The sequence below is a fragment of the Macaca fascicularis genome, chromosome 14 (assembly GCF_037993035.2).
Source record: "Macaca fascicularis isolate 582-1 chromosome 14, T2T-MFA8v1.1".
NCBI classification, from domain to species: domain Eukaryota; kingdom Metazoa; phylum Chordata; class Mammalia; order Primates; family Cercopithecidae; genus Macaca; species Macaca fascicularis.
Genome location: NC_088388.1, coordinates 10727711 through 10745950, shown reverse-complemented (window position 1 = coordinate 10745950; position 18240 = coordinate 10727711). Strand labels below are relative to the sequence as shown.

Genomic DNA, 18240 nt, shown 5'->3' with positions numbered 1-18240 from the left:
CTAGTCTCCTTATAAAATATCAGATTCTCTAAAGGGCAAGAGCAACACACCCAAAACAGAGGCATACCATTTTCATGCCTTGTTCTTGCTGGCAGTCTTTAAGGTTTCTAACCAACAGACAAAGCCAGAGAAAACATCATCACAGGCAAGATAAGTATACTAAGACCTTAGCCAACTCCAGAACTGCTGGGTGTGGCTCCTTCTGGGTGGTGGAGGGGTGGGAGCTTCTACATACCGTTTTGTCTTAAGGCAGTGCTGCAATATGCTTAAGGCTGTTTCGGTGAAAGTACTATTTAAATCCAATTAACCAGAATACTGGGCAAATTTTATATTTGTCTGTTGTAGAAAATCTTTTCGCCTTAGCACCGAAGGTTGAACAAAACCATTTTTTTTTTTTGTTGACTAAGGATTGTGTAATGCTTCATACATTTACAAAAATTATCTATGACTAAACGGTACCGAAGATTCAGAAAATCCAAGGAGAGGGCTGAATCTGAAAATGATGCCAGGCTATACTACAAGCGAAGGAAAAACAACCTTTCTAATGGAACAAGCTCAACAACAATTTTGTATCTCTTTCCTAAGCATAAGAATGCCACCAAAGGTTTTAATTAGCTGTGTTCCTTTTTTTTTTTTGAGACAAGGTCTCAGTCTGTTGCCTAGGCTGGAGTGCAGTGGCAAGAAAAAGGCTCACAGCAAAAAAAAAAAAAAAAAAAAAAAAAAGGAAGGCTCACTGCAGCCAACTTCCTGGGCTCACTCCATCCTCTCACCTCAGACTCCTGAGTAGCCAGAACTACAGGCCTGCAACACCACCTTGGCTAACTTTTTTTTAACTTTTTTGCTGCGGGGGGGAGGGCCGGTCTCATCATGTTGACCAGGCTGGTCTTGAACTCCTGACCTCAGGTGATTCACCTGCCTCAGCTCCTAAAATGCTGGGATTACAGGTGTAAGCCACAGCTCTCGGCCAAGTAAGGATTTCCTAATTAGCACCTACTATACCAGGAAAGCCTATCTTCTAATCTGTTAACATAATTCAACTGTGAAATATATCTAACGTGTTCTAACAATCGAAATACCATGCAAATGGGCCAGGCGCAGTGGCTCACACCTACAATCCCAGCACGTTGGGAGGCTGAGCTGGACGGATCACCTGAGGTCAGGAGTTCAAGACCAGCCTGGCCAACATGGTGAAACACCCCCTCTCTACTAAAAATACAAAAATTACCCGGGCACGATGATGGGTGCCTGTAATCCCAGCTACCTGGGAGGCTGAGGCAGGAGAATCTCTTGAACCTGGGAGGCGGAGGTTACAGTGAGCAGAGATCGCGCCATTGCACTCCAGCCTAGGCGAAAGAGCAAAACTCCGTCTAACCAAAAAAAAGAAAAAGAAAAAGAAAATTAAGCTAGTACACATCATCACATCTATCCTCTGTTATTTCTCCTATTTCATGAATTCTACTACAATGAGGTAGTAAACTGTAGCTAACAAAATAATGGGCCGGGCACGGTGGCTCACGCCTGTAATCCCAGCACTTTGGGAGGCCGAGGCGGGTGGATCACCTGAGGTCAGGAGTTCGAGACCAGCCTGGCCAACATGGTGAAACCCCGTCTCTACTAAAAATACAAAAAATTAGCTGGGCCTGGTGCCGGATGTCTATAATCCCACTACTCCGGAGGCTGACGCAGGAGAATCGCTTGAACCCAGGAGGCAAAGGGTGCAGTGAGCCAAGATTGTGCCACTGCACTCCAGCCTAGGTAGCAAAAACGAAACTCCATCTCAAAAAAAATAAATAAATAAATAGCCGCGCACGGTGGAGGATGCCTGTAATCCCAGCTACTCGGGAGGCTGAGGCAGGAGAATTGCTTGAACCCAGGAAGTAGAGGCTGCAGTTGGCCGAGATCGCGCCATTACACTCCAGCCTGGGTGACAACAGCGAAACTCTGTCTCAAAAAACAATAATAAAATAAAATAATTTGCTGGACTACTGCAATACTGAGATCCTTCTCAAATTGTTCTCAGGTGTTAAAGTGGAGACAGGAATTTCTGGAGTACAAACTAATCTCTGTGGGGATTGGGGAAAAAAAAAAAAGCACTAATTTGAATTTCAGTACCTATGTTGCAATGCTAAATTCTTGACAGGGATTAGTACTCCGTAGGTTATGCTTCTTAAATCTCCAAAAGTAAGCCAACGTGTGAAATCGTACATTTTTGGTCCGTAATTCTAAGACTTTCACAAAACGTTGCATTGCCTCGTATTTGAATTTGAGAACTGAGACTTATTTAAAAATTCTTCACTGTTCTTTTCCTTTTTGCCCTTCGATTTCGCAAGTGAAACGGTCATTTCAACAGCACACACATTACACTAGAAAAAAGCCAAGTAAAACGACAGACTAAATCAGATCCATGAATACACGATGACTCCTTACTTGGTTTTTACTTAATACTTTCACTACATTTCATGTATTCAGGAAAGTAAAAGAACAACGTACCGTGCCAAATGCACTAACTTACTAAAAACCAATTTAGGCCAATTCTTTACAGCGTTAAGTGTGGGTTGAAAACCAACTTTCCTAATACTTGTGGTGAATGCCTCAAGGTCGTTAGGCTAAACATAAAGCTTCCAAGACACTTCGCAGCCTTCCTGCACTTCCAGAAAGGCCAAATAAACCAGCATCCACCTTCCCGCTCCATCCGGGCCCCGACTTCCCGACCCGAGAGGGCGCTGAGTGCCCGGGCACCGAGGGGCAGCGCCCCGGGGCGCCCGGCTCTGCCCAGGGCGGGGCTCTGCGGAGCCGAAAGCTCCGGACGCCGCCCACGGGGACCACCGGCCCTCGGGCCGCCCAGGGGCAGCTGCAGCCCAGAGGAGGAGCTGGAGAAGCCCCCGGAGGCGGCCGGGCCCGAGCCCTGACGGCGGCCGCCCCCGGCCGAAAGCTAAGGAAGGCGCCGCCCTCGCTGGACCAGCCGGGCCCGAAGAGGAGCCCCCGGCCACAAATTGGGAAGGCAAGGGACCCCGGCGAGGGACGCGCGGTCCCAGCCCCGGGACGAGGAAGGGCGGCGGCGCGGGCGGGGGTTCTTCTCAGAGCTACAGCAGGGAGGGCGGAGGGGGTGGCCGCGGGGCGATCCGAGGAAAATCGGCGCCTCACCTGCTCCTCTCGAGGCAGCTGCTGCCACTCGCTGAGGGGACAACATGGAGCCTCCGCCTTCAAAGCAGAAGCAGTAGGGGTGCAGAGGAGAAGGACGGGTGGGGGCGGGAACGAACCGGGCCCTGGAAGCGGGAAACGGGCGGAGCCTGGGCTCTAGAAAAAACTAGCGAGAAGGTGGGGCGCGCGGAGCCGCGACGGAGCGAGCGTAGGGCGGTCGGCGTGGCCCAACGGACAGTCCGAGGCGTGACGAACGCAGGACGAGGCTAGGCGAGGCGGGGCGGGAAAGCGCACGCGGCAGAATCCCGCCACCGCCCGCCGCGTGTGCGCGCGAAGCAAGCCGCTGGCTACCTGTTGGCTGGGCGTCGGCTGCTACGCTCCTTTGGGAATTGTAGTCCCGCGCTCACTGGGTCCCGGCCGGCTGTCCCCATACTGCGCACTCATCTGGGGCGGGACTTGGCGCGGTTCTCCGACGACTGAACTACAACTCCCAGCAGGCCGTGCGGGAAGGGGCGGGCTGGCTCGACTCCTCCAGCGAGCCGCGGCCCGCGCCTAGCGTGCGGACCAGGCCCCAGGCCGAGGCTTTTTCCGAGAACCCCCAGTGTGGGAGACGGCTGCGGTGTTTAACTAGGCCCGTGACCACAGATGGGCAGAAGAGAGGTCTCAATCCTGGATGGCATCAACGTCACTGGGTCTTTAATGATTTTGACTTCATAAGAGCAGGTGGCCGTGACTTCATTACCACATTTATTGTCATCTCCCTATGTTCCTGTCCCTGGCCATGGCAGATGCTCACCATCCCGGCTCTAATAGCTAATGTAAGAAGTCCGGTCGGGCGCGGTGCTTCTCGCCTGTAGTCCCCGCACTTTGGGAGGCCGAGATGGGAGGATTGCTTGGGCTCCGGAGTTCGAGACCAACCTGGGCTAGTTCGTGGTGAAACCTCGTCTCTACAAATTAGCTGGGCTTCGTGGCGCAAGCTTGTAATCCCAGCTACTAAGGCTAAGGCACGAGGATCAAGAACCGCTTGAACCCGGGAGGCGGAGGTTGCTGTGAGCCGAGATCGCGCCACTGCACTCCAACCTGGGCGACAGAACGAGACTGTCTTTAAAAAATAGTCTGGTGAGACCTCTTCTACTGGCTTTATCCAGCCTAAGCCATGACCATCTTTTGTAAACCTCAGGTTATAGGAGCTTGTTTTGAAACTGCCTTTCCAAGCACACTTTTCCTTAAACTGTGTGGGTAGATCAATACAAAAGAAGATACTCTGAAAATACTGTTATTCACACTTAACATGTGATTGAGAAAATGTCGTTTGCCACAATTGAAGAATATTGGTTTCTGGATTTGTTGGAAGTGGAAGTGGTTGTCTTGGAGATAAGTTGCTGGTGGAACCTACAGGAAGTTAAAGCATCTATCCCCCAACCCCGGCCCCCAACCACCACCTCTTAACGTCACCATTGCTTCATACAGTCAACAAATTATTCCACTGTCTTATTTCTGTCTCTGCCTTAATCATTGTAACCTACCCAGAACCTCCTTCCTGCTACTTCTAGACCCTGCCAAGCCCATTGAGCTACTTTCTGTTTGCAGAGTGATTAGGCCAAAGGTGAAGAGGTCAAGATGATTCTACATAAAGAGGTCCTGTTTGATATCCTTTCTCCTGCCACTTCTAATTCTCCCCAAACTCTCAACATTGTTGAATACCCTCTTCCATGCTTTAAATGTAATCTAAGTTAGATCTAGGCCAACTTGGGCCAGTAAGAGACAAGAAGTGAATATCAGGGCAAGTGTTTACTGGAGTTTCACACTGGATGTGCAGAAGGCAGGACCTACAGGATGTGACATGCCCAGAAAGAGAAAGGAGGGGCCAAAAATCAATGTCTTGTCACAATTGCAGCACACTGTGTGAGAATTTAAAATTGCACATACAGGCCTGTAATCCCAGCATTTTGGAAGGCTGAGGCGGGTGGATCACCTGAGGTTGTGGGTGTTCGAGACCAGCCTGACCAACATGGTCTCTACTAAAACCATGCCTGACCAACAACCATCTCTACTAAAAATACAAAACTAGCCAGGCGGAGTGGCGCATGCCTGTAATCCCAGTTACTCCAGAGGCTGAGCAGGAGAATTGCTTGAACCCAGGAGGCGGAGGTTGCAGTGAGCTGAGACAGCACCATTGCACTCCAGCCTGGGCAACAAGAGCAAAACTCCATCTTAAAAAAAAAAAAAAAAAAAAAAAAAAAAAAAAAAAATTGCACACACATCCCAGCATTCTCTGCTCCGTTTCCCTGAATTACTTTTCTCCAAAAGACTTCATACTACTTGGCCAGGCGCGGTGGCTCACTCCTGTAATCCCAGCACTTTGGGAGGCCAAGGCAGGTGGATTACCTGAGGTCAGGAGTTTGAGACCAGCCACGCTAACATTGTGAAACCCTATCTCTTCTAAAAATACAAAAAATTAGCTAGGCATGGTGGTAGACGCCTGTAATCCCAGCTACTCAGGAGGCTGAGGCAGGAGAGTTTGCATTGAGTAGAGATGGCACCACTGCACTACAGCCTGGGAGAAAGAGTAAGACTCCATCTCCAAAAAAAAAAGACTTCATACTACTATCTGACTTATGTTTTAACCTTTCATTGTGTTTGTCTCTTCCCACTAGAATGTAAGTTCCAAACAGATAGGAATTTTTGTCTATTTTGTTCACTAGTATATCCCCAGTCCCTAAATACTGCTGGCAGATAATAGAGACTCAAATATCCATTGAATTAATGGATGAAGAAGATATATGTTACATCTAACACTGCTCACTCACTTTCTGGTTCCTTTAATATTAAATACCTAACTTTTACTATTGAACAAAATACCCTAGTTTATTTTAAGGGCTTCCCAGACATTCACTGAAATCCAACTTCTCAGGAAGTGAACAGCAAATACTGATATATGTCTCAATATTACATCATCAAGGTATCAAGGTCAATGTTAGCACATCAGCCTTCCCCATACCTTGTAGCAGCTTTTGACATTTGGAACAAAACAGTACAAATTATAGGTGGACTTAAGGATTAGTCACAACTTAGAAAGCAACCACTGTAAATGAGAAACATGTTTTGTTATTTCCTTCTCAAATATCCAGGGTCATCAAAACAGTGGACACTGAGAGTGCCAAATATTGACGATACTGATTACAGCCTGCCTTCAGCCATCTCACTCTGAATTGAGTCATGTGCTATGATCAAAGGTTGAGCTTTCCTTGAGGTTTTCCAGAAGTAGGTGACATGTAGACATATTTCAGTGGTTAAGACCACTGGCTTTGGGGTCAGACTCACCTGGCTCTGAGTTTTGGCTCTGATGTTCACTAGCTATGCAACCTTGGGTGAGTTACTTAACCTCTCTGAACCCATTTCATCATCTGCAAAATGATTTAAAGACCCACAGAGTTGTTCTAGGCTAAGTGAGCTGTATGTTTGGGAATGATGATTGTGTGGTTAGTGATCAAAATTACTAATCAGCATATTCACTCTGGAAAAGCTAAACAAAGTCATAAATATTCAAGATACTCAAGTGGTTTATGAAACATAAAAATAGCAAAATTGTTTTCTGCACTGACATCCACCATGACTCAGGTTCCAAAGCTTTCCAAAAATAGGGCATTTGTTATATGCCAGGTACCATGATAGGCCATAATGCTGCATAAGACACATTCCTATCCTCCAGAGACTCGCAGTCCTGTGGGATAAACAGCTGAGGAAATATCATTCACAGTGACTGTACTGGGACACAGTTCAGCCTTCTATCATCTATGTGCAGGATCAGTATTTAAGCAACTCAGAAGGGAGAAGTTGAAATATTACATCCCTGGGCATCATTTAAATTTCCATACCTTATTTTGCGTGTGTGTAAAATGGGGTAATGATTTGGCATCTTCATTTGTAAAAAGAAAATAGCCAACCCCACATGATAGGGTCTTATAAAGTTGAATATTAGGTCCTCAACATGGTAACATACTGAAAGCTTAAGACCTTGTCAGCTACTTCATTATTGGTATTTCAGGCAACAGCACAGCAGTCTAACTGGGAGGATCTCTTGAGCCCAGGAGTTCAAGACCAGTCTGGAGACCAGGAACGGTGGCTCATACCTGTAATCCCAACACTTTGGGAGGCCGCGGCAGGTGGATCACCTGAGGTCAGGAGTTGCAGACCAGCCTGGCCAACATGGTGAAATCCCATCTGTACTAAAAACACAAAAAATTAGCCAATCATGGTGGCAGGCATCTGTAATCCCAGCTACTCCAGAGGCTGAGGCAGGAGAATCTCTTGAACCCGGGAGGCAGTGGTTACAGGAGGCTGAGATCACACCATTGCATCCAGCCTGGGCAATAAGAGAGAAATTCTGTCTCAAACAAACAAAGAAAGCAGTCTGGGCAACATAGGGAGATCCCATGTCTACCAAAAATAAACAAATAAATTAGCCGGATATGGTGGGGTGCCTGTGGTCCCAGCTACTTGGTTGGGAGGCTGAGGTGGGAGGATTGCTTGAGCCCAGGAGGTAGAGGATGCAGTGAGTCATGATTGTAGCATTGCATTCCAGCCTAAGCAACAGAGCAAACCCTACCTCCAAAAAAAAAAGAAAAAAAAGAAAGAGAAAGAAAGAGAGAGAGAGAGAGAAAGAAAAAGGAAGGAAGGAAGGAAGGAAATAAGTAAGTGGGGGGTGGGGGACAGCGCTCAATGGCTCATGCCTGTAATCCCAGCACTTTGGGAGTCTAAGGTGGATCACTTAAGGTCACAAGTTCAAGACCAGCCTGGCCAACATAGTGAAACACTGTATCTACTAAAAATACAAAAATTAGCCAGGCATGGTGGCATATGCTTGTAATCCCAGCAACTTGGAAGACTGAGGCAGGAGGATGGCTTGAACCCAACAGGCAGAGGTTGCAGTGAGCCGAGATCATGCCACCACTGCATTCCAGCCTAGGTGACAGAGCAACTTCATAAAAAAAAAAAAAAAAAGGCAGTGGGGATGAGGATACAGATTTGCTATATTCACCTTTGCTTATGTTTGCCACAAGAAAATCCTAATAGTGGCCGGGCTCGGTGGCTCACACCTGTAATCCCAGCACTTTGGGAGGCCGAGGCGGGCAGATCACGAGGTCAGGAGATCGAGACCATCCTAGCTAACACGGTGAAACCCCGTCTCTACTAAAAATACAAAAAATTAGCCGGGCATGGTGGCAGGCACCTGTAGTCCCAGCTACTTGGGAGGCTGAGGCAGGAGAATGGCATGAACCCGGGAGGCGGAGCTTGCAGTGAGCTGAGATCGCACCATTGCACTCCAGCCTCGGCTACAGAGCAAGACTCTGTCTCAAAAAAAAAAAAAAAAGAAAGAAAGAAAATCCTAATAGTAGCTAACTACATGTGTGTAGAGGAGTGGAGGGAGTTAGTGATAAAACTTTACAATATATATATTCCTGAATATTTGTGTACATATATATGAATGATCTGTGACTATATATTAATTTTTTTTTCAAGAGAGTTTCGCTCTGTCGCCCAGGCTGGAGTGCAGTGGCACAATCTTGGCTCACTGCAACTTCTGCCTCCCGGGTTGAAATGAGTCTCCTGCCTCAGCCTTCTGAGTAGCTGGGACAACAGGCATGTGCCACCATGCCCAGCTAATTTTTTTGTATTTTTAGTAGAGACAGGGTTTCACCATGTTAGGCAGGCTGGTCTCCAACTCCTGACCTCAGGCAATCTGCCTACCTCGGCCTCCCAAAGTGCTGGGATTACAGGTGTGAGCCACTGTGCCCGGCTTTCAAATATTTTAAATTAAACTATTTAATTTAAAAAATTTAAAAATAAAATATATAATTGCTTCTAAAAGTCAAGAAAATATAGGGTAATTAGATGGCTTAGAAGTTAAACTTGGAAATTATCTGTATAGGCCGAGCGCAGTGGCTCATGCCTGTAATCCCAGCACTTTGGGAGGCTGAGGTGGACCAATCACCAGAGGTCGGGAGTTCAAGACCAACCTGGCCAACGTGGTGAAACCCTGTCTCTACTAAAAATACAAAAATTAGCTGGGTTTGGTAGCATGCACCTGTAATCCTAGCCAGTGAGGAGGCTGACGCAGGAGAATCACTTGAACTCAGGAGGTGGAGGTTGCAGAGAGCTGAGATCATGCCATTGCACTCCAGCGTGGGCGACAAGAACAAAACTCCATCTCAAAAATAAAGAAATTATCTGTATAAAATACCAGTCCTGGCCAGGTGCGGTGGCTCATGCTTGTGATCTCAGCACTTTGGGAGGCCGAGGCGGGTGGATCACCTGAGGTCAGGAGTTCGAGACCAGCCTGACCAACGTGGAGAAACCCTGTCTCTACTAAAAATACAAAATTAGCCAGGTGTGCTGGTGCATGCCTGTAGTCCCAGCTACTCTGGAGGCTGAGGCAGGAGAATCGCTTGAACCCAGGAGGCAGAGGTTGTGGTGAGCCGAGATCGCACCATTGCACTCCAGCCTGGACAACAAGAGCAAAACTCCATCTCAAAAAAACAAAAACAGAAAAAAAACAGTCCTTACTACGTACTCACACACGCACACAAAAATACCAGTCCTACAAAGACAAGGCCAAAGAATAAGAGACCTAGCACAGTGCCTCAGGTGTTCAAGGAAACTTCAGAGAAATGGCCATACTCCAGTGTGCTCTTTACTTTATTTTTCAAGATGAGGTCTTGCTGTATTGTCCAGGCTGGTCTTGAACTCCTGGGCTCAAGCCATCCTCCTGCTTTGGCCTCTCAAAATGCAGGGATTACAGAGGTGAGCCACTGTGCCAGCCAGGAAGCACTTTAAAAATTCCATCTTGGGCTGGGCACAGTGGCTCACGCCTGTAATCCCAGCACTTTGGGAGGCTGAGGCGGGCAGATCATGAGGTCAGGAGTTCAAGACCAGCCTGGCCAATATGGCGAAACCTCGTCTCTACTAAAAATATAAATATTAGCCGGGCATGGTGGCATGCGCCTGTAGCCCCAGCTACTCAGGAGGCTGAGGCAGGAGAATCACTTAAACCTGGGAGGAAGAGGTTGCAGTAATAAGCTGAGATCGCACCACTGCACTACGGCCTGGGTGACAGAAAAAAAAAAACAAAAAACAAAAAACTCCCTAAGCCACTATAACTTCATGGTAATTCCTTCCCCTCGTTTTTTTTTGAGGTGGAGTCTCAGTCCGTTGCTCAGGTTGGAGTGCAGTGGCATGATCTCGGTTCATTGCAACCTCTGCCTCCCAGGCTCAGGGATTCTCGTGCCTCAGCCTCCCGAGTAGCTGGGATTACAGGTGCACGCCACCATGCCTGGGTAATTTTGTATTTTCAGTAGAAATGGGGTTTTTCCATGTTGGCCAGGCTAGTCTCAAACTTCTGACCTCAGGTGATCCGCCTACCTTGCCCTCCCAAAGTGCTGGGATTACAGGCCCTTTCCCTTTTTGGTGTTTTTGTTTGTTTGTTTGTTTGTTTGTTTGTTTGTTTTGAGACAGAGTCTCACTCTTGTTGCCCAGGCTGGAGTGCAATGGCGCGATCTCGGCTCACTGCAACCTCTGCCTCTCGGGTTCAAGCGATTCTCCTGCCTCAGTCTCCCGAGTAGCTGGGATTACAGGCATGCACTATCACGTCTGGCTAATTTTTGTATTTTTAGTAGAGACAGGATTTCTCCATGTTGGTCAGGCTGGTCTTGAACTCCCGACCTCAGGTGATCCGCTCAGCTCGGCCTCCCAAAGTGCTGGGATTACAGGCATGAGCCAATGTGCCTGGCCCCCCTCTTTTAAATTCATTTAATTTACTTGCCATCTAATCAAAGCACTATGGTTTTATGGTGTTTGCGGTTGTTTTTAGTTGCTATTTAATTTATATTATTTATGTATTTTTTTTGTCCTAACTAGCTTGTAAGCTCATTGAAGACAAGACAAACATATTTTGGAGGTCTCTTCAAAGTTCTCAGGATTGTGTTATACACACAGCGCAAGATCAATACACATTCATAGAACTGGCCGGGCACAGTGGCTCATGCCTATAATCCCAGGCGTGGGAGACTGAGACAGGAGGATCACCCTAGGTCAGGAGTTCAAGACCACCCTGGCCAACATGGTGAAACCCCGCCTCTACTAAAAATACAAAAATTAGCCAGACACGGAGGCACATGCCTGTAATCCCAGCTACTCAGGAGGCTGAGCCAGGAGAACTGCTTGAACCTGGGAGGCGGAGGTTGCAGTGAGCCAAGATCGCGCTACTGTACTCCAGCCTGGGCAATAGAACAAGACTCCATCTCAAAAAAAAAAAAAAAAAATTTCCGAAGGGTCTGAAAAGACCAGTAAAACCTCGTGCATATTTTGCTTTTTAACTTCTCTGCCGCTAGATATTAGGAAAATGGACTTCCTTCCAGTTGGAGTCTCCAGATTGTAGCAAGTGCTGTCAGAGTTAGGTACCAGCATCATTTATTTCCTTATCTAGCACCTAATAATGTATATTTGTTTGTTTGTTTGTTTTGTTTTAAGGAGTGGAGCGTTTAATAGACAAGAAAAAAGGAAGGAAGAAGAGCCTGGCGCGGTGGCTCACGCCTGTAATCCCAGCACTTTGGGAGGCCGAGGCGGGTGGATCACGAGGTTAGGAGATCGAGACCATCCTGGCTAACACGGTGAAACCCCATCTCTACTAAAAATACAAAAAAATTATCCAGGCGTGGTGGCGGGCAACTGTAGTCCCAGTTACTCCGGAGGCTGAGGCGGGAAAATGGCGTGAACCCGGGAGGCAGAGCTTGCAGTGAGCCGAGATCGCGCCACTGCACTCCAGCGTGGGCGACTGAGCAAGACTCTTGTCTCAAAAAAAAAAAAAAAAAAGGAAGATGAAAATTACATAAACGAGTCAGGCCTAGTAGACACTAACATCCAAACCCTAAACAGGATTAAAACAGAATTTAAAAACTACAACACCCCCTTAACCCCTGGCCCACCTGTATGGCTATTACCAGTAATGCAACAGATGCTTCCATTCCTCATCCCTATATTAATTCTCTGTCTTGTCCTATGTTTTGCTCCTATTTTAATCAAATTTATCCGAGCCAAAGTTCAAGAGATCACCCGTGTTGCCTTCAACCAGATGCTCCTATATCCCTACGTCCAGGTGCCAACCATAGACCCTCCTGACGATGCCCCCTAACAGCAGGAAGCAGCTAGACAGACAACGACGCCCCCTATCACTATAATCAATAAAAGGTTGGACTATCTGGACGGAGGGAGGAGGGAAACGAACAAATCAGAAAACAGCTCCCCTAATAATGTACATTTTTTAAAAACTGTATGCATGTATCAGAATGGGTAGATAACTGGCTTGGTTATCAGATCGGCTATTATTTCCCTTTGCCATCCAAGAGACAGTTTGCTGCATTATCAGCTGATGCTGTAAGTGCCAGGGTAAGATAATAGCTACAGAGTTATTTTGGGAAATATTTTTCTATGCCTTTTTCAGAGCATTGCAAAGGCCAGGAGTCATCCTTCCACCCCCTAGGGCTTTACCTGACCTTAAAAACCTCAAGGGCAGATGTAGTACACAGCTTGTTCTAGAAGATTTCCACTGGTCAGATCGCCTTTCCCCTCAGTGGCAGCTTGACTGACCACCTCCCCCTTCATGAGATTGCATCTTTACAGGATCTGCTGATCCTGCAATTGTACTTTGGGTCATTGATTGCTGCTTTAGCAATAAGAGTCGACAGCCTTGATTTTTATTATTTCCAGGATACAGTCCTCTTTTCTCTTTTTTTCTTTTTTCTTTTTCTTTTTGACGGAGTTTTGCTCTTTCTCCCACGCTGAAGTGCAATGGCGCGATCTTGGCTCACTGCAACCTCTGCCTCCCAGGTTCAGGCAATTCTCCTGCCTCAGCCTCCGGAGTAGCTGGGATTACAGGCGCCCACCACCATGCTCAGCTACTTTTTCTGTTTTTAGTAGAAACAGGGTTTCACCACGTTGGCCGGGCTGTTCTTGAACTCCTGACTTCAGGTGATGCACCTGCCTCGGCCTCCCAAAGTGCTGGGATGACAGGCGTGAGCCACCGCGCCCAGCCAACAGTCCTCCTTTAACAAGGACTATGCACCTTTCCAATATTTTGACCAAATGTAGGGAGAAGGCTTTGAATTTGGCAGTCCAGCCCAGGAAAAGCAAAAAATGAACAAAATCCAACATAGGCTAGAAATCTGGTTTTAAATACATGTTCTGCAAGGACCCCTTTTAGTCTATGAATACAATTCAATTATGTGTATTTTGTGCCTTATTCTGAAATTTTTATTTTTTTATTTTTTTTTTAAGGCAGGAAGGTTCTCGCTGTGTGGCTCGGGCTGGACTCCAACTCCTGGGCTCAAGGGATCCTCCCTTCTCTGCCGTAGCTGAGACTACAGGCCTCTGCCACTGACTGCGGCCTTATTCTGAATTTTTAATATCTAGTTTTATCATCCCCCATAATCACAGCCAACATGTTCTTATCTCCTGGCTCTTCTTCATCAGCTCAGCTTTTTTTTCCCCCTCTAAAATATGTCGTCTCTATCTGACAGTCTATTTGGAGGAAAAGAAAACCTTAAGACCCAAGGTGGATCCTTCTCTGGCAACAGTAACGAGATAAGAATACGAAGCAGGTTCTGCGACTGCATTGCAATGTGATTGGAATGAGTAATCGTTTTTCATTCTGTATAGCATCTTTCTCCACCTACCAAATGGGGGGCCGTGCCATCTCTGCCTCTCGGTGAGGAGATATTACGACACAGCCAGAGAGATTCACAAAGCACCTTGCAGAGTGGGCCTACTCTACATTCTGGTTTTCACTTTTTATTGGAGTCACAGGTGGGACTGCATCAAACAAAAGATATAGACTCTGGAATGTAGGGGAAAGAGAGTTTCCAGATAATGGAAGCCCAGATAAATTTCTATCATTAAAATACATAATCTGCCGACCCTAAAACATTCACGTAAAGAGGCAGGAGGGAATACTACCCCGCAGCTCCCGGATTCGGCCGCAGTCGTGGGCGGGGATTGGGGCTTGCGTCTGGTCCCCAAGGGACGCTCCCCACCCCGCGGCGCGCGAGGCGCCGCGTGAGGCCGCCTTTGCCCCTCCTTCCCGGCAAGAGCGCCGATCAACGGTTCTTGCGCCTGCGCCCTGCGCCGCTGCGCGCCTAGGCACCCGCTCGGGGCCCTTTGTGCGCATGCGCGCTCGCGCTCCCGCCCTGTCGCTGCGCTCGGCTGAGTCAGTCAGTCAGTCGGAGTCTGTCCTCGGAGCAGACGGAGTAAAGGGACTTGAGCGAGCCAGTTGCCGGATTATTCTATTTCCCCTCCCTCTCTCCCGCCCCGTGTCTCTATTCACCCTTCTCCCACCCTCGCTCGCGTAGCTATGGCGGAGCCATCGGCAGCCACTCAGTCCCCTTCCATCTCCTCGTCGTCGTCCGGAGCCGAGCCGTCCGCGCCCGGCGGCGGCGGGAGCCCAGGAGCCTGCCCCGCCCTGGGGACGAAGAGCTGCAGCTCCTCCTGTGCGGGTGAGGCGCGCGGGGAGCCCCCGCCTTGGGAAAGAGGGCGAGCGGGGGCCTGAGGGCTGGGGGGATTAGGAGGCGAGGCGGGAGGAGGGAGAATTACCCTCGACTACTGACGGCTTCAGCCCCGCAGGGACGAGCGTTTGGAAAATGGGCAAAGGGGAAGGGGGACGTAAGATTGTGCAGGCGGTGAGGAAATAACGGGGTGTGAGGAAAACAGGTTGGGGGCGGGGAGACAGTCCAGTGGGCGTTAACGCCGAGACTGGGCAGGTGGGGAAAAATACCAGCTCGTGGGATAAAATGGAGAGTTGCTCGATGCATATGGTGAACTGGGGTGATTTAGTGGAGGATTAGATAGGGGCAGGTGGGTGGTGGGAGAAACAATTTGTTAGATTTTTAAGGGGATGGTGGTGAAAGGGTTGCATTGCAGGTTTGCAGACAGGTGTTGACATAATCAAGCATTCATGATAGTCCTCCAAAATATTTTTGGCTGCCCATGGGGAAGATGAGGAAGTTTAATGGAAGCATTGTAGCCCATTGTTTTTTGTTTGTTTGTTTGGTTTTTACTGTTTTCGGCTAGACTCCATGAATGCCGGATTTTTCTGAGGCTCCGAGGTAGAAGGAGGCGGGATGAGAATAGCTCAGGGAAGATTTGGGAGGGAGCTGCTGATGGTCCAAGATGGATCCGTGGCTGCATCTGCAACAGCCTGCTCTTCCCTGGCGCTGCGTGGGGGTGGGGACACGCAATCAGACGCTTATATTCTAGAAAATAGAGTCATGCTAAGCTATCAACATGTTTTGATTTCGTGTTTTCTGTGGGCTACTATTGATCGAAGTATAACAAAGGGGGGTGTTTACTGCAGAAAGGGGGAGGGGGAGAACATTCAGACAAAGCGAGGGCTGGTTGAGTCCCCTTCTCCCATCTCTGTGAAAGACTAAGAGCGAAGCTGCAGACCTCCTTTAGTTTCCATTGTATACGCGTCTGCCTGCTGGTGGGAGCTGACTGGCAAGCTCCCCTTATGCAGAAATCTGCAGTGCAGATGCCTTCTTAAGAGGGGGAAAAAAAAACCCACCATGGGCAGGTGGTGGTTCTTAAAGGAACTGAGTCTTCGAAGGAAAAAAAAAATGCGTTTTGTCAAAGGAAGGGCCGTAAATTCGGGAGAGTAGAGATAATTTTGCTCTCTATTTAGTTATGTTAAAGATTTTTGAGAATTGTTTTTAATGCTTGGTTGTCTCCTTTGGCAGAATCTTGGGTTCTAAAGAAAAAATTTCTGATCTTAGCCTTAAATGTATTATTTTCTACATGTTTTTCTAACAGTGAATTTTCACCTGTCTGAGAGCTTTGGAGCCCTGTTGGATTTTTCAGTGTGGTTATGGCCATTTCAGTATCAGGAAGCTTTTGCAGATAAAAGAATGAGGCAGCAAATTTAGAACCCTGTCCCCTTTAAACCACCAGCCGTTTCTCCTCCAAATTTTTGTGTTCTGGGCTAAGGTCCAGATGAACAGCGACTTCCTTATAACTTAGCAACTTGATCTTTTTGCTTTAATCACTTGTCATTGCTTACTGTTTGGTAGGCCCTTTTGTGCATATCTTTTGGGTTTTCTTGATTTTTCATTTTTGATTCAGACCTAAGTTTTAGAAATTTGGCTCTGTAAGCTCTAGATAAGACAGATATTAAGTGTCGAAAAGTCATTCTAGTTAGCAGATTTGAAAATTTAGTCCTAGTTTATTTATAACTAAGTGGTGAAATCATTTGAGATTCATCTTTTTCATTCCTTTAATGCACTTACGGAAGAACTGGTCTAGTAGGCCAATGAAATAAGAGTATTTTGTTCATAGACACACAGGCATACCACAACCTAATTGGCACCTAAATTGGCAATACGAATTCAATGACATAACATATTTCTGTTTGGCTTATCTTTTTTCATGTGATCTACCCTTGTCACAATTTTTATCTATTTATTGTATCTATTTATTGTGTATTTTTTGCACTCCTCTTTATGATAGTGGAAAAGCTGCTGAAATTATGTGTTTTGCCAAAAGTAATATAATTTATATTCTGAAGTGCTGTTCCAAGTATATGAGTTTGCATTACATTTTCCTAATAATATTAAATGCTGCAATTTTCACTCGTTTTTTTTTTTTTTTTTTTTTTTGAGACGGAGTCTCACTCTGTCGCCCAGGCTGGAGTGCAGTGGCTGGATCTCAGCTCACTGCAAGCTCTGCCTCCCGGGTTCATGCCATTCTCCTGCCTCAGCCTCCCGAGTAGCTGGGACTACAGGCGCCCGCCACCTCGCCCGGCTAGTTTTTTGTACTTTTTAGTAGAGACGGGGTTTCACCGTGTTAGCCAGGATGGTCTCGATCTCCCGACCTCGTGATCCGCCCGTCTCGGCCTCCCAAAGTGCTGGGATTACAGGCTTGAGCCACCGCGCCCGGCCTCGTTATTTCTTTCTCTTTTCTTTCTTTTTTTTTTGTTTTTTGTTTTTGAGACAAGGTCTTGCTCTGTCACACACTGGAGCACAGTGGAGCCATCTTGGCTCACTGCAGCCACCGCCTCCAGGGTTCAAATGATTCTTGGGGTTCAAATGATTCTCGGGGTTCAAATGATTCTCATGCTTCAGCCACCCGAGTAGCTGGGATTACAGGCGTGCACCACCACACCTGGTTAATCTTTTTGGTTTGTTTGTTTGAGACGGAGTCTCCCTCTGTCTCCCAGGCTGGAGTGCAGTGGCGCGATCTCAGCTCACTGGAACCTCTACCTCCCAGGTTCATGCCATTCTCCTGCCTCAGCCTCCCGGTAGCTGGTACTACAGGCGCTCACCATCACACCCGGCTGATTTTTTGTATTTTTAGTAGAGATGGGGTTTCACAGTGTTAGCCAGGATGGTCTCGATCTCCTGACCTTGTGATCCGCCCGCCTCGGCCTCCCAAAGTGCTGGGATTACAGGCATGAGCCGCCACACCTGGCCCACACCTGGTTAATTTTTATATTTTTGGTAGAGATGGGGTTTTGCCATGTTGGCCAGGCTGGTCTCAAACTCCTGGCCTCATGTGATCTGCCCTCCTCGGCCTCCCAAAGTGCTGGGATTACAGGTGTGAGCCACCGTGACCAGCTTTACCCATCATTTCTTAGTAAAATTTTATTACAGAATTTGTATTTCTTAGATGTGCTGTAGACATTTATCACTATTAGCACTTAAAGCAGTGATATATAGTAGTACTTAGTATTTGTTGAATAAATTATCAAATTTACTCTCTAGAAAGGCACACTTGAGAAATAAACTAAAGAGAGACTCTTTTCGGAGTCTTGCTCTGTAGCTCAGGCTGGAGTACAGTGGTGTGATCTTGGCTCACTACAACCTCTGTCTCCTGGGCTCAAGCCATTCTCCCACCTTAGCCTCCTGAGTAGGTGGGATTACAGACGTGCACCGCCACGCCCAGATAATTTTTGTACTTTTAGTAGATACGGAGTTTTGCCATGTTGGCCATGCTGGTCTTGAACTCCTGACCTCAAGTGATCCGTCCACCTCGGCCTCCCAAGGTGTTGGGATTACA

At 47.4% G+C, this 18240-nt stretch overlaps 2 protein-coding genes across 6 annotated transcripts in view; one reads left to right on the top strand and one right to left on the bottom strand.

Annotated features, from left to right (window-relative positions):
* Window positions 1-3587, bottom strand: part of ATL3 (atlastin GTPase 3) — a 50165-nt gene extending 46578 nt beyond the window's left edge. Inside the window, exon 1 of one of the 2 annotated variants that reach the window (XM_065528039.1) lies at window positions 3493-3587. Coding sequence is in view for 1 of the 2 variants with exons in the window: in XM_005577513.4 (XP_005577570.2) it covers window positions 3145-3190 (46 nt within the window). In the remaining variant the exon portion in view is untranslated. Of the gene's footprint in view, window positions 1-3144; window positions 3241-3492 lie in introns of those variants that run through there. The other variant, XM_005577513.4, reaches the window with a different exon arrangement.
* A 10825-nt stretch (window positions 3588-14412) lies between these two features.
* RTN3 (reticulon 3) overlaps window positions 14413-18240 on the top strand; it is a 75307-nt gene continuing 71479 nt past the window's right edge. For all 4 annotated transcript variants that reach the window (XM_005577511.5, XM_045372021.3, XM_045372020.3 and 1 more), the window contains exon 1: window positions 14413-14687. In XM_005577511.5, the coding sequence (XP_005577568.1) occupies window positions 14546-14687 (142 nt within the window). In that variant the 5' untranslated portion in view covers window positions 14413-14545. The remainder of the gene's footprint in view (window positions 14688-18240) is intronic.